This window comes from Entelurus aequoreus, linkage group LG05 (genome assembly GCF_033978785.1).
Source record: "Entelurus aequoreus isolate RoL-2023_Sb linkage group LG05, RoL_Eaeq_v1.1, whole genome shotgun sequence".
In the NCBI taxonomy this organism is placed as follows: Eukaryota; Metazoa; Chordata; class Actinopteri; order Syngnathiformes; family Syngnathidae; genus Entelurus; species Entelurus aequoreus.
The window spans coordinates 10920415-10935109 of record NC_084735.1 but is presented as its reverse complement, the minus strand read 5'-3'; the positions used below and the strand labels follow the sequence as shown (position 1 = coordinate 10935109).

The following is a 14695-nucleotide window of genomic DNA, read 5'->3' as shown; positions in this document are numbered from 1 at the left end:
TATTAAGTCAGAAAGTACATCAAGGATAAAGTACTATTAAGTAAGAAAGTACATCAAGGATAAAGTACTATAAAGTCAGAAAGTACATCAAGGATAAAGTACTATTACGTCAGAAAGTACATCAAGGATAAAGTACTATTAAGTCAGAAAGTACATCAAGGATAAAGTACTATTAGGTCAAGAAATACATCAAGGATAAAGTACTATTAAGTAAGAAAGTACATCAAGGATAAAGTACTATTAAGTCAGAAAGTACATCAAGGATAAAGTACTATTAAGTCAAAAAATACATCAAGGATAAAGTACTAATAAGTAAGAAAGTACATCAAGGATAAAGTACTATTAAGTCAGAAAGTACATCAAGGATAAAGTACTATTAAGTCAAAAAATACATCAAGGATAAAGTACTAATAAGTAAGAAAGTACATCAAGGATAAAGTACTATTAAGTCAGAAAGTACATCAAGGATGAAGTACTATTAAGTAAGAAAGTACATCAAGGATAAAGTACTATTAAGTAAGAAAGTACATCAAGGATAAAGTAATATTAAGTCAGAAAGTACATCAAGGACAAAGTACTATTAAGTAAGAAAGTACATCAAGGATAAAGTACTATTAAGTCAGAAAGTACATCAAGGATAAAGTACTATTAAGTCAGAAAGTACTTCAAGGATAAAGTACTATTAAGTAAGAAAGTACATCAAGGATAAAGTACTATTAAGTCAGAAAGTACTTAAAGGATAAAGTACTATTAAATCAGAAAGTACATCAAGGATAAAGTACTATTAAGTCAGAAAGTACATCAAGGATGAAGTACTATTAAGTCAGAAAGTACATCAAGGATAAAGTACTATTAAGTCAGAAAGTACATCAAGGATAAAGTACTATTAAGTCAGAAAGTACATCAAGGATAAAGTACTATTAAGTCAGAAAGTACATCAAGGATAAAGTACTATTAAGTCAGAAAGTACATCAAGGATAAAGTACTATTAAGTCAGAAAGTACATCAAGGATAAAGTACTATTAAGTCAAAAAATACATCAAGGATAAAGTACTATTAAGTAAGAAAGTACATGAAGGATAAAGTACTATTAAGTCAGAAAGTACATCAAGGATAAAGTACTATTAAGTCAAAAAATACATCAAGGATAAAGTACTATTAAGTAAGAAAGTACATCAAGGATAAAGTACTATTAAGTCAGAAATACATCAAGGATAAAGTAATATTAAGTCAGAAAGTACATCAAGGATAAAGTACTATTAAGTAAGAAAGTACATCAAGGATAAAGTACTATTAAGTAAGAAAGTACATTAAGGATAAAGTACTATTAAGTCACAAAGTACATCAAGGATAAAGTACTATTAAGTCAGAAAGTACATCAAGGATAAAGTACTATTAAGTCAGAAAGTACATCAAGGATAAAGTACTATTAAGTCAAAAAATACATCAAGGATAAAGTACTATTAAGTAAGAAAGTACATCAAGGATAAAGTACTAGTAAGTCAGAAAGTACATCAAGGATAAAGTACTATTAAGTCAAAAAATACATCAAGGATAAAGTACTATTAAGTAAGAAAGTACATCAAGGATAAAGTACTATTAAGTCAGAAAGTACATCAAGGATAAAGTAATATTAAGTAAGAAAGTACATCAAGGATAAAGTACTATTAAGTAAGAAAGTACATCAAGGATAAAGTACTATTAAGTAAGAAAGTACATTAAGGATAAAGTACTATTAAGTCACAAAGTACATCAAGGATAAAGTACTATTAAGTCAGAAAGTACATCAAGGATAAAGTACTATTAAGTCAGAAAATACATCAAGGATAAAGTACTATTAAGTCAGAAAGTACATCAAGGATAAAGTACTATTAAGTCAGAAAGTACATCAAGGATAAAATACTATTAAGTAAGAAAGTACATTAAGGATAAAGTACTATTAAGTAAGAAAGAACATCAAGGATAAAGTACTATTAAGTCAGAAAGTACATCAAGGATAAAGTACTATTAAGTCAGAAAGTACATCAAGGATAAAATACTATTAAGTAAGAAAGTACATTAAGGATAAAGTACTATTAAGTCACAAAGTACATCAAGGATAAAGTACTATTAAGTCAGAAAGTACATCAAGGATAAAGTAATATTAAGTCAGAAAGTACATCAAGGATAAAGTACTATTAAGCCAGAAAGTAGATCAAGGATAAAATACTATTAAGTAAGAAAGTACATCAAGGATAAAGTACTATAAGTCAGAAAGTACATCAAGGATAAAGTACTATTAAGTAAGAAAGTACATCAAGGATAAAGTACTATTAAGTCAGAAAGTACATCAAGGATAAAGTACTATTAAGTAAGAAAGTACATCAAGGATAAAGTACTATTAAGTCAGAAAGTACATCAAGGATAAAGTACTATTAAGTCAGAAAGTACATTAAGGATAAAGTACTATTAAGTCAGAAAGTACATTAAGGATAAAGTACTATTAAGTCAGAAAGTACATCAAGGATAAAGTACTATTAAGCCAGAAAGTACATCAAGGATAAAATACTATTAAGTAAGAAAGTACATCAAGGATAAAGTACTATAAGTCAGAAAGTACATCAAGGATAAAGTACTATTAAGTAAGAAAGTACATCAAGGATAAAGTACTATAAGTCAGAAAGTACATCAAGGATAAAGTACTATTAAGTAAGAAAGTACATCAAGGATAAAGTACTATTAAGTCAGAAAGTACATCAAGGATAAAGTACTATTAAGTCAGAAAGTACATTAAGGATAAAGTACTATTAAGTCAGAAAGTACATTAAGGATAAAGTACTATTAAGTCAGAAAGTACATCAAGGATAAAGTACTATTAAGTCAGAAAGTACATCAAGGATAAAGTACTATTAAGTAAGAAAGTACATCAAGGATAAAGTACTATTAGGTCAAGAAATACATCAAGGATAAAGTACTATTAAGTCAGAAAGTACATCAAGGATAAAGTACTATTAAGTCAGAAAGTACATCAAGGATAAAGTACTATTAAGTAAGAAAGTACATCAAGTATAAAGTACTATTGACTCTTATATTTCCAAGTTCTCGGGGCCAAATAAATGAAGGTGGTGGATCAGACCTGGACTTGGCTGCCTAAGGTCTAGAGGACCTAAGACCTGGTCTAGACCTGGTCTAGAAGACAACATGAAGAAGAGACTCAATTAGAAGTAGCTGGAGGGGACGTTGTCATGGCGACAAGCTCAGAGGGGGTCAAAGGTTAATCCATGCCCTGACAGAAAGTTAGCAGTAGCCAAGTCCTGGAGGGACCATCTGCTGCCATCTGGACCCTGTCCTCGGTCTCCTCAAACCACTTCTCTCTCTTCACCACTTCATCCCCACCCACAACCCAGACCACGTCTGAGTCCAGACCCAGAACCCAGACCACGTGACACCACGTCTGAGTCCAGACCAAAAACTCAGACCACATGACACCACGTCTGAGTCCAGACCCAGAAACCCAGACCCTGTGACACCATGTCTGAGTTCAGACCAAGAACCCAGACCCCATGACACCATGTCTGAGTCCAGACCCAGAAACCCAGACCAAATGACACTACGTCTGAGTCCAGGTCTTGGCGCTTATTGGGGTCTTGGCGCTTAATGGGGTCTTGGCGCTTATTGGGGTCTTGGCGCTTATTGGGGTTTTGGTGCTTATTGGGGTTTTGGTGCTTATTGGGGTCTTGGCACTTATTGTGGTCTTGACACTTTTTGGGGTCTTGGCACTTATTGGGGTCTTGGCGCTTAATGGAGTCTTGGCGCTTATTGGGATCTTGACGCTTATTGGGATCTTGGCGCTTATTGGGGTCTTGGCGCTTATTGGGGTCTTGGTGCTTATTGGGGTTTTGGCACTTATTGGGGTCTTGGCACCAAATGGGGTTTAGGTGCTTATTGGGGTCTTGGCACTTATTGGGGACTTGGCACTTATTAGGGTCTTGGCACTTATTGGGGTCTTGGTGCTTATTGGGGTCTTGGTGCTTATTGGGGTCTTGGCACTTATTGGGGTCTTGGCACTTATTGGGGTCTTGGCGCATATTGGGGTCTTGGCACTTATTAGGGTCTTGGCACTTATTGGGGTCTTGGCACTTATTAGGGTCTTGGCACTTATTGGGGTATTGGTGCTTATTGGGGTCTTGGTGCTTATTGGGGTCTTGGCACTTATTGGGGTCTTGGTGCATATTGGGGTCTTGGCACTTATTGGGGTCTTGGTGCTTATTGGGGTCTTGGCACTTATTGGGGTCTTGGCGCTTATTGGGGTTTTGGTGCTTATTGGGGTTTTGGTGCTTATTGGGGTCTTGGCACTTATTGTGGTCTTGGTGCTTATTGGGGTCTTGGCACTTATTGGGGTCTTGGCGCATATTGGGGTCTTGGCACTTATTGGGGTCTTGGTGCTTATTGGGGTCTTGGCACTTATTGGGGTCTTGGAGCTTAATGGGGTCTTGGCGCATATTGGGATCTTGACGCTTATTGGGGTCTTGGTGCTTATTGGGGTTTTGGCACTTATTAGAGTCTTGGCGCTTATTATATACTTACATCATGTATATATTACATATTATTATGAATGTTACTACATGACATATATACTTACATCATGTATATATTACATATATACTTACATCAAGTATATATTACATATATACTTACATCAAGTATATATTACATATATACTTACATCAAGTATATATTACATATATACTTACATCAAGTATATATTACATATATACTTACATCAAGTATATATTACATATATACTTACATCAAGTATATATTACATATATACTTACATCAAGTATATATTACATACATACTTACATCAAGTATATATTACATATATACTTACATCAAGTATATATTACATATATACTTACATCAAGTATATATTACATATATACTTACATCAAGTATATATTACATACATACTTACATCAAGTATATATTACATATATACTTACATCAAGTATATATTACATATATACTTACATCATGTATATATTACATATATACTTACATCATGTATATATTACATATATACTTACATCATGTATATATTACATATATACTTACATCATGTATATATTACATATATACTTACATCATGTATATATTACATATATACTTACATCATGTATATATTACATGTTGCCTCGTCTCTTGTTTTCCAGCTCCATGTCTTCACTCGCCACTAATTCATGATTCACTCTACATTTCCGGCGCCATAAATATTTATGTCAGATCGTCCGACTCATGCAGCCTGTCCTCCCCTTCCCCTCCTTTTCTTCCCGCCGCAGGTCAGGACCGCAGCGAGGCGGGGCTTATTAAGCGTTTCCGTGGAGACGGCGTGCGCTACAAGGCCAAGCTGATCGGGATAGACGAGGTGACGGCGGCACGCGGGGACAAGCTGTGTCAGGACTCCATGATGAAGCTGAAGGTGCTGACTCACTCGTCTCAGTCACATGTGGACAACTGTGTGGTTTCTCTCAGATCAGTCACAGTTTAGAACCAATAGGAGGACTCACATACTTCCAGGTATGTGTGCCAGGTGTACATTAGTAAACCTCACTTACCTCAGTTACATGTGGACAAGAGCAATTGTGTGGTTTCTCTAACATCAGTCACAGTTTAGAACCAATAGGAGGAGTCACATGCTTCCAGGTGTGTTTAACAGGTGTAGGTTGGTAAACCTCACTCACTTCAGTCACATGTGGACAAGAGGAAAGGTGTGGTTTCTCTCAGATCAGTCACAGTTTGGAACCAATAGGAGGAGTCACGTGCTTCCAGGTGTGTTTAACAGGTGTAGGTTGGTAAACCTCACTCACTTCAGTCACATGTGGACAAGAGCAAAGTGTGGTTTCTCTCAGATCAGTCACAGTTTAGAACCAATAGGAGGAATCACATGCTTCCAAGTGTGTATAACAGATGTATAGGTTTGTTAACATCATTCACCTCAGTCACATGTGGACAAGAGCAATTGTGTGGTTTCTCTCAGATCAGTCACAGTTTAGAACCAATAGGAGGAGTCACATGCTTCCAGGTGTGTGTAACAGATGTATAGGTTTGTTAACATCATTCACCTCAGTCACATGTGGACAAGAGTAAGGGTGTGGTTTCTCTCAGATCAGTCACAGTTTAGAACCAATAGGAGGAATCACATGCTTCCAAGTGTGTATAACAGATGTATAGGTTTGTTAACATTATTCACCTCAGTCACATGTAGACAAGAGCAAAAATGTGGTTTCTCTCAGATCAGTCACAGTTTAGAACCAATAGGAGGAGTCACATGCTTCCAGGTGTGTGTAACAGATGTATAGGTTTGTTAACATCATTCACCTCAGTCACATGTGGACAAGAGCAAAAATGTGGTTTCTCTCAGATCAGTCACAGTTTAGAACCAATAGGAGGAATCACATGCTTCCAAGTGTGTATAACAGATGTATAGGTTTGTTAACATCATTCACCTCAGTCACATGTGGACAAGAGCAATAGTGTGGTTTCTCTCAGATCAGTCACAGTTTAGAACCATTAGGAGGAATCACATGCTTCCAAGTGTGTATAACAGATGTATAGGTTTGTTAACATCATTCACCTCAGTCACATGTAGACAAGAGCAAAAATGTGGTTTCTCTCAGATCAGTCACAGTTTAGAACCAATAGGAGGAGTCACATGCTTCCAAGTGTGTATAACAGATGTATAGGTTTGTTAACATCACTCACCTCAGTCACATGTGGACAAGAGCATGACTGTGGTTTCTCTCAGATCAGTCACAGTTTAGAACCAATAGGAAGAATCACATGCTTCCAAGTGTGTATAACAGATGTATAGGTTTGTTAACATCATTCACCTCAGTCACATGTAGACAAGAGCAATGTGGTTTCTCTCAGATCAGTCACAGTTTAGAACCAATAGGAGGAGTCACATGCTTCCAGGTGTGTGTAACAGATGTATAGGTTTGTTAACTTCATTCACCTCAGTCACATGTGGACAAGAGCAAGGTGTGGTTTCTCTCAGATCAGTCACAGTTTAGAACCAATAGGAGGAATCACATGCTTCCAAGTGTGTATAACAGATGTATAGGTTTGTTAACATCATTCACCTCAGTCACATGTGGACAAGAGTAAAAATGTGGTTTCTCTCAGATCAGTCACAGTTTAGAACCAATAGGAGGAGTCACATGCTTCCAGGTGTGTGTAACAGATGTATAGGTTTGTTAACATCATTCACCTCAGTCACATGTGGACAAGGGTAAGTGTGTGGTTTCTCTCAGATCAGTCACAGTTTAGAACCAATAGGAGGAATCACATGCTTCCAAGTGTGTATAACAGATGTATAGGTTTGTTAACATCATTCACCTCAGTCACATGTGGACAAGAGCAAAAATGTGGTTTCTCTCAGATCAGTCACAGTTTAGAACCAATAGGAGGAGTCACATGCTTCCAGGTGTGTGTAACAGATGTATAGGTTTGTTAACATCATTCACCTCAGTCACATGTGGACAAGGGCAAAAATGTGGTTTCTCTCAGATCAGTCACAGTTTAGAACCAATAGGACGAGTCACATGCTTCCAGGTGTGTGTAACAGATGTATAGGTTTGTTAACATCATTCACCTCAGTCACATGTGGACAAGAGCAAACGTGTGGTTTCTCTCAGATCAGTCACAGTTTAGAACCAATAGGAAAACTCACGTACTTCCAGGTGTTTGTGAAACAGGTGTAGGTTGGTAAACCTCATGCACGAGTCGTGCTGGTCAACCCAGTGGCTAGCACCCTGCTCTCTCATACGGGCGACCAGGGTTTACGTCCCCGTGTGGAATGCGGTAAAAAGACAGTGGGTTACATACCCAGTGTACATCAGGGGTGTCCAAAGTGCGGCCCGTAGGGTAAAGGAAGGCTGTCATCTTCTCACATCTTGCTCTCCTGCAGGGTATGGCGTCGTCCGCACGTTCCAAAGGCGAGCACAAGCAGAGAGTCTTCTTGACCGTCTCCTTCAGCGGGATCAAGATCTACTGCGAGCGATCAGGGGTGAGTATGAAGTCCGAGGGCAGATGTTTGCACGCCTGACTACACCATGGCCGCCATCTTGTTTAACAACCACGCACTCGGTTAAGTCTTGTCACCTGGGGCCTGATCTACCAAACAGTGTGTGTAAAGTAGTGTGCACTATTAGTGGGTGTGGCACAGGTGATCTACTAAGACCCAAACAGCGTGTGTAAAGTAGTGTGCACTATTAGTGGGTGTGGCACAGGTGGTCTACTAAGACCCAAACAGCGTGTGTAAAGTAGTGTGCACTATTAGTGGGTGTGGCACAGGTGATCTACTAAGACCCAACCAGTGTGTGTAAAGTAGTGTGCACTATTAGTGGGTGTGTCACATGTGATCTACTAAGACCCAAACAGCGTGTGTAAAGTAGTGTGCACTATTAGTGGGTGTGTCACAGGTGGTCTACTAAGACCCAAACAGTGTGTGTAAAGTAGTGTGCACTATTAGTGGGTGTGGCACAGGTGATCTACTAAGACCCAAACAGCGTGTGTAAAGTAGTGTGCACTATTAGTGGGTGTGGCACAGGTGGTCTACTAAGACCCAAACAGCGTGTGTAAAGTAGTGTGCACTATTAGTGGGTGTGGCACAGGTGATCTACTAAGACCCAACCAGTGTGTGTAAAGTAGTGTGCACTATTAGTGGGTGTGTCACATGTGATCTACTAAGACCCAAACAGCGTGTGTAAAGTAGTGTGCACTATTAGTGGGTGTGTCACAGGTGGTCTACTAAGACCCAAACAGCATGTGTAAAGTAGTGTGCACTATTAGTGGGTGTGGCACAGGTGATCTACTAAGACCCAACCAGTGTGTGTAAAGTAGTGTGCACTATTAGTGGGTGTGTCACATGTGATCTACTAAGACCCAAACAGCGTGTGTAAAGTAGTGTGCACTATTAGTGGGTGTGTCACAGGTGATCTACTAAGACCCAAACAGTGTGTGTAAAGTAGTGTGCACTATTAGTGGGTGTGTCACATGTGATCTACTAAGACCCAAACAGCGTGTGTAAAGTAGTGTGCACTATTAGTGGGTGTGGCACAGGTGATCTACTAAGACCCAAACAGCGTGTGTAAAGTAGTGTGCACTATTAGTGGGTGTGGCACAGGTGATCTACTAAGACCCAAACAGCGTGTGTAAAGTAGTGTGCACTATTAGTGGGTGTGTCACAGGTGATCTACTAAGACCCAAACAGCGTGTGTAAAGTAGTGTGCACTATTAGTGGGTGTGGCACAGGTGGTCTACTAAGACCCAAACAGCGTGTGTAAAGTAGTGTGCACTATTAGTGGGTGTGGCACAGGTGGTCTACTAAGACCCAAACAGCGTGTGTAAAGTAGTGTGCACTATTAGTGGGTGTGTCACAGGTGGTCTACTAAGACCCAAACAGCGTGTGTAAAGTAGTGTGCACTATTAGTGGGTGTGGCACAGGTGGCCTACTAAGACCCAAACAGCGTGTGTAAAGTAGTGTGCACTATTAGTGGGTGTGGCACATGTGATCTACTAAGACCCAAACAGCGTGTGTAAAGTAGTGTGCACTATTAGTGGGTGTGTCACATGTGATCTACTAAGACCCAAACAGCGTGTGTAAAGTAGTGTGCACTATTAGTGGGTGTGTCACAGGTGGTCTACTAAGACCCAAACAGCGTGTGTAAAGTAGTGTGCACTATTAGTGGGTGTGGCACAGGTGGTCTACTAAGACCCAGACAGCGTGTGTAAAGTAGTGTGCACTATTAGTGGGTGTGGCACAGGTGGTCTACTAAGACCCAAACAGCGTGTGTAAAGTAGTGTGCACTATTAGTGGGTGTGGCACAGGTGGTCTACTAAGACCCAAACAGCGTGTGTAAAGTAGTGTGCACTATTAGTGGGTGTGGCACAGGTGATCTACTAAGACCCAAACAGCGTGTGTAAAGTAGTGTGCACTATTAGTGGGTGTGGCACAGGTGATCTACTAAGACCCAAACAGCGTGTGTAAAGTAGTGTGCGCTATTAGTGGGTGTGTCACATGTGATCTACTAAGACCCAAACAGCGTGTGTAAAGTAGTGTGCGCTATTAGTGGGTGTGTCACAGGTGGTCTACTAAGACCCAAACAGCGTGTGTAAAGTAGTGTGCACTATTAGTGGGTGTGGCACATGTGATTTACTAAGACCCAAACAGCGTGTGTAAAGTAGTGTGCACTATTAGTGGGTGTGGCACAGGTGGTCTACTAAGACCCAAACAGCGTGTGTAAAGTAGTGTGCACTATTAGTGGGTGTGGCACAGGTGGTCTACTAAGACCCAAACAGCGTGTGTAAAGTAGTGTGCACTATTAGTGGGTGTGGCACAGGTGATCTACTAAGACCCAAACAGCGTGTGTAAAGTAGTGTGCACTATTAGTGGGTGTGGCACAGGTGGTCTACTAAGACCCAAACAGCGTGTGTAAAGTAGTGTGCACTATTAGTGGGTGTGGCACAGATGATCTACTAAGACCCAAACAGCGTGTGTAAAGTAGTGTGCGCTATTAGTGGGTGTGTCACATGTGATCTACTAAGACCCAAACAGCGTGTGTAAAGTAGTGTGCGCTATTAGTGGGTGTGTCACAGATGATCTACTAAGACCCAAACAGCGTGTGTAAAGTAGTGTGCACTATTAGTGGGTGTGGCACAGGTGGTCTACTAAGACCCAAACAGCGTGTGTAAAGTAGTGTGCACTATTAGTGGGTGTGGCACAGGTGATCTACTAAGACCCAAACAGCGTGTGTAAAGTAGTGTGCACTATTAGTGGGTGTGGCACAGGTGGTCTACTAAGACCCAAACAGCGTGTGTAAAGTAGTGTGCACTATTAGTGGGTGTGGCACAGATGATCTACTAAGACCCAAACAGCGTGTGTAAAGTAGTGTGCGCTATTAGTGGGTGTGTCACATGTGATCTACTAAGACCCAAACAGCGTGTGTAAAGTAGTGTGCACTATTAGTGGGTGTGTCACAGATGATCTACTAAGACCCAAACAGCGTGTGTAAAGTAGTGTGCACTATTAGTGGGTGTGGCACAGGTGGTCTACTAAGACCCAAACAGCATGTGTAAAGTAGTGTGCACTATTAGTGGGTGTGTCACAGGTGGTCTACTAAGACCCAAACAGCGTGTGTAAAGTAGTGTGCACTATTAGTGGGTGTGGCACAGGTGGTCTACTAAGACCCAAACAGCGTGTGTAAAGTAGTGTGCACTATTAGTGGGTGTGGCACAGGTGATCTACTAAGACCCAAACAGCGTGTGTAAAGTAGTGTGCACTATTAGTGGGTGTGGCACAGGTGGTCTACTAAGACCCAAACAGCGTGTGTAAAGTAGTGTGCACTATTAGTGGGTGTGGCACAGATGATCTACTAAGACCCAAACAGCGTGTGTAAAGTAGTGTGCGCTATTAGTGGGTGTGTCACAGGTGGTCTACTAAGACCCAAACAGCGTGTGTAAAGTAGTGTGCACTATTAGTGGGTGTGGCACATGTGATTTACTAAGACCCAAACAGCGTGTGTAAAGTAGTGTGCACTATTAGTGGGTGTGTCACAGGTGGTCTACTAAGACCCAAACAGCGTGTGTAAAGTAGTGTGCACCATTAGTGGGTGTGTCACAGGGGGTGTACTAAGACCAAAACAGCGTGTGTAAAGTAGTGTGCACTATTAGTGGGTGTGTCACATGTGATCTACTAAGACCCAAACAGCGTGTGTAAAGTAGTGTGCACTATTAGTGGGTGTGGCATAGGTGATCTACTAAGACCCAAACAGTGTGTGTAAAGTAGTGTGCACTATTAGTGGGTGTGTCACATGTGATCTACTAAGACCCAAACAGCGTGTGTAAAGTAGTGTGCACTATTAGTGGGTGTGGCACAGGTGATCTACTAAGACCCAAACAGCGTGTGTAAAGTAGTGTGCACTATTAGTGGGTGTGGCACAGGTGGTCTCCTAAGACCCAAACAGCGTGTGTAAAGTAGTGTGCACTATTAGTGGGTGTGGCACAGGTGGTCTACTAAGACCCAAACAGTGTGTGTAAAGTAGTGTGCACTATTAGTGGGTGTGGCACAGGTGATCTACTAAGACCCAAACAGCGTGTGTAAAGTAGTGTGCACTATTAGTGGGTGTGTCACAGGTGGTCTACTAAGACCCAAACAGCGTGTGTAAAGTAGTGTGCACTATTAGGGGGTGTGGCACAGGTGGTCTACTAAGACCCAAACAGTGTGTGTAAAGTAGTGTGCACTATTAGTGGGTGTGGCACAGGTGATCTACTAAGACCCAAACAGCGTGTGTAAAGTAGTGTGCACTATTAGTGGGTGTGTCACAGGTGGTCTACTAAGACCCAAACAGCGTGTGTAAAGTAGTGTGCACTATTAGTGGGTGTGGCACAGGTGGTCTACTAAGACCCAAACAGTGTGTGTAAAGTAGTGTGCACTATTAGTGGGTGTGTCACAGGTGGTCTACTAAGACCCAAACAGCGTGTGTAAAGTAGTGTGCACTATTAGTGGGTGTGTCACAGGTGGTCTACTAAGACCCAAACAGCGTGTGTAAAGTAGTGTGCACTATTAGTGGGTGTGGCACAGGTGGTCTACTAAGACCCAAACAGTGTGTGTAAAGTAGTGTGCACTATTAGTGGGTGTGGCACAGGTGATCTACTAAGACCCAAACAGCGTGTGTAAAGTAGTGTGCACTATTAGTGGGTGTGGCACATGTGATCTACTAAGACCCAAACAGTGTGTGTAAAGTAGTGTGCACTATTAGTGGGTGTGGCACAGGTGATCTACTAAGACCCAAACAGCGTGTGTAAAGTAGTGTGCGCTATTAGTGGGTGTGTCACAGGTGGTCTACTAAGACCCAAACAGCGTGTGTAAAGTAGTGTGCACTATTAGTGGGTGTGGCACATGTGATTTACTAAGACCCAAACAGCGTGTGTAAAGTAGTGTGCACTATTAGTGGGTGTGTCACAGGTGGTCTACTAAGACCCAAACAGCGTGTGTAAAGTAGTGTGCACTATTAGTGGGTGTGTCACAGGGGGTGTACTAAGACCAAAACAGCGTGTGTAAAGTAGTGTGCACTATTAGTGGGTGTGTCACATGTGATCTACTAAGACCCAAACAGCGTGTGTAAAGTAGTGTGCACTATTAGTGGGTGTGGCATAGGTGATCTACTAAGACCCAAACAGTGTGTGTAAAGTAGTGTGCACTATTAGTGGGTGTGTCACATGTGATCTACTAAGACCCAAACAGCGTGTGTAAAGTAGTGTGCACTATTAGTGGGTGTGGCACAGGTGATCTACTAAGACCCAAACAGCGTGTGTAAAGTAGTGTGCACTATTAGTGGGTGTGGCACAGGTGGTCTACTAAGACCCAAACAGCGTGTGTAAAGTAGTGTGCACTATTAGTGGGTGTGGCACAGGTGGTCTACTAAGACCCAAACAGTGTGTGTAAAGTAGTGTGCACTATTAGTGGGTGTGGCACAGGTGATCTACTAAGACCCAAACAGCGTGTGTAAAGTAGTGTGCACTATTAGTGGGTGTGTCACAGGTGGTCTACTAAGACCCAAACAGCGTGTGTAAAGTAGTGTGCACTATTAGTGGGTGTGGCACAGGTGGTCTACTAAGACCCAAACAGTGTGTGTAAAGTAGTGTGCACTATTAGTGGGTGTGGCACAGGTGATCTACTAAGACCCAAACAGCGTGTGTAAAGTAGTGTGCACTATTAGTGGGTGTGTCACAGGTGGTCTACTAAGACCCAAACAGCGTGTGTAAAGTAGTGTGCACTATTAGTGGGTGTGGCACAGGTGGTCTACTAAGACCCAAACAGTGTGTGTAAAGTAGTGTGCACTATTAGTGGGTGTGTCACAGGTGGTCTACTAAGACCCAAACAGCGTGTGTAAAGTAGTGTGCACTATTAGTGGGTGTGTCACAGGTGGTCTACTAAGACCCAAACAGCGTGTGTAAAGTAGTGTGCACTATTAGTGGGTGTGGCACAGGTGGTCTACTAAGACCCAAACAGTGTGTGTAAAGTAGTGTGCACTATTAGTGGGTGTGGCACAGGTGATCTACTAAGACCCAAACAGCGTGTGTAAAGTAGTGTGCACTATTAGTGGGTGTGTCACAGGTGGTCTACTAAGACCCAAACAGCGTGTGTAAAGTAGTGTGCACTATTAGTGGGTGTGGCACAGGTGGTCTACTAAGACCCAAACAGCGTGTGTAAAGTAGTGTGCACTATTAGTGGGTGTGGCACAGGTGGTCTACTAAGACCCAAACAGCGTGTGTAAAGTAGTGTGCACTATTAGTGGGTGTGGCACAGGTGGTCTACTAAGACCCAAACAGCATGTGTAAAGTAGTGTGCACTATTAGTGGGTGTGGCACAGGTGGTCTACTAAGACCCAAACAGCGTGTGTAAAGTAGTGTGCACTATTAGTGGGTGTGGCACAGGTGGTCTACTAAGACCCAAACAGCGTGTGTAAAGTAGTGTGCACTATTAGTGGGTGTGGCACAGGTGGTCTACTAAGACCCAAACAGCATGTGTAAAGTAGCGTTTAGTAGATTCGCTTAGCGTTTGCTATCACGTTTGCACCTGTGTTAGTACACGCAAACCTTATAGTAGATCAGACATGTGGTCTTCCTGCTCATAGGGGATGGTGGCAAG

At 41.5% G+C, this 14695-nt stretch overlaps 1 protein-coding gene across 1 annotated transcript in view; it reads left to right on the top strand.

Annotated features, from left to right (window-relative positions):
- LOC133649531 (uncharacterized) overlaps positions 1 to 14695 on the top strand; it is a 98200-nt gene that overhangs the window by 7615 nt on the left and 75890 nt on the right. The window contains exons 3-4 of the mRNA XM_062046120.1: positions 5322 to 5461; positions 7952 to 8050. Of these exons, the coding sequence (XP_061902104.1) occupies positions 5322 to 5461; positions 7952 to 8050 (239 nt within the window). The remainder of the gene's footprint in view (positions 1 to 5321; positions 5462 to 7951; positions 8051 to 14695) is intronic.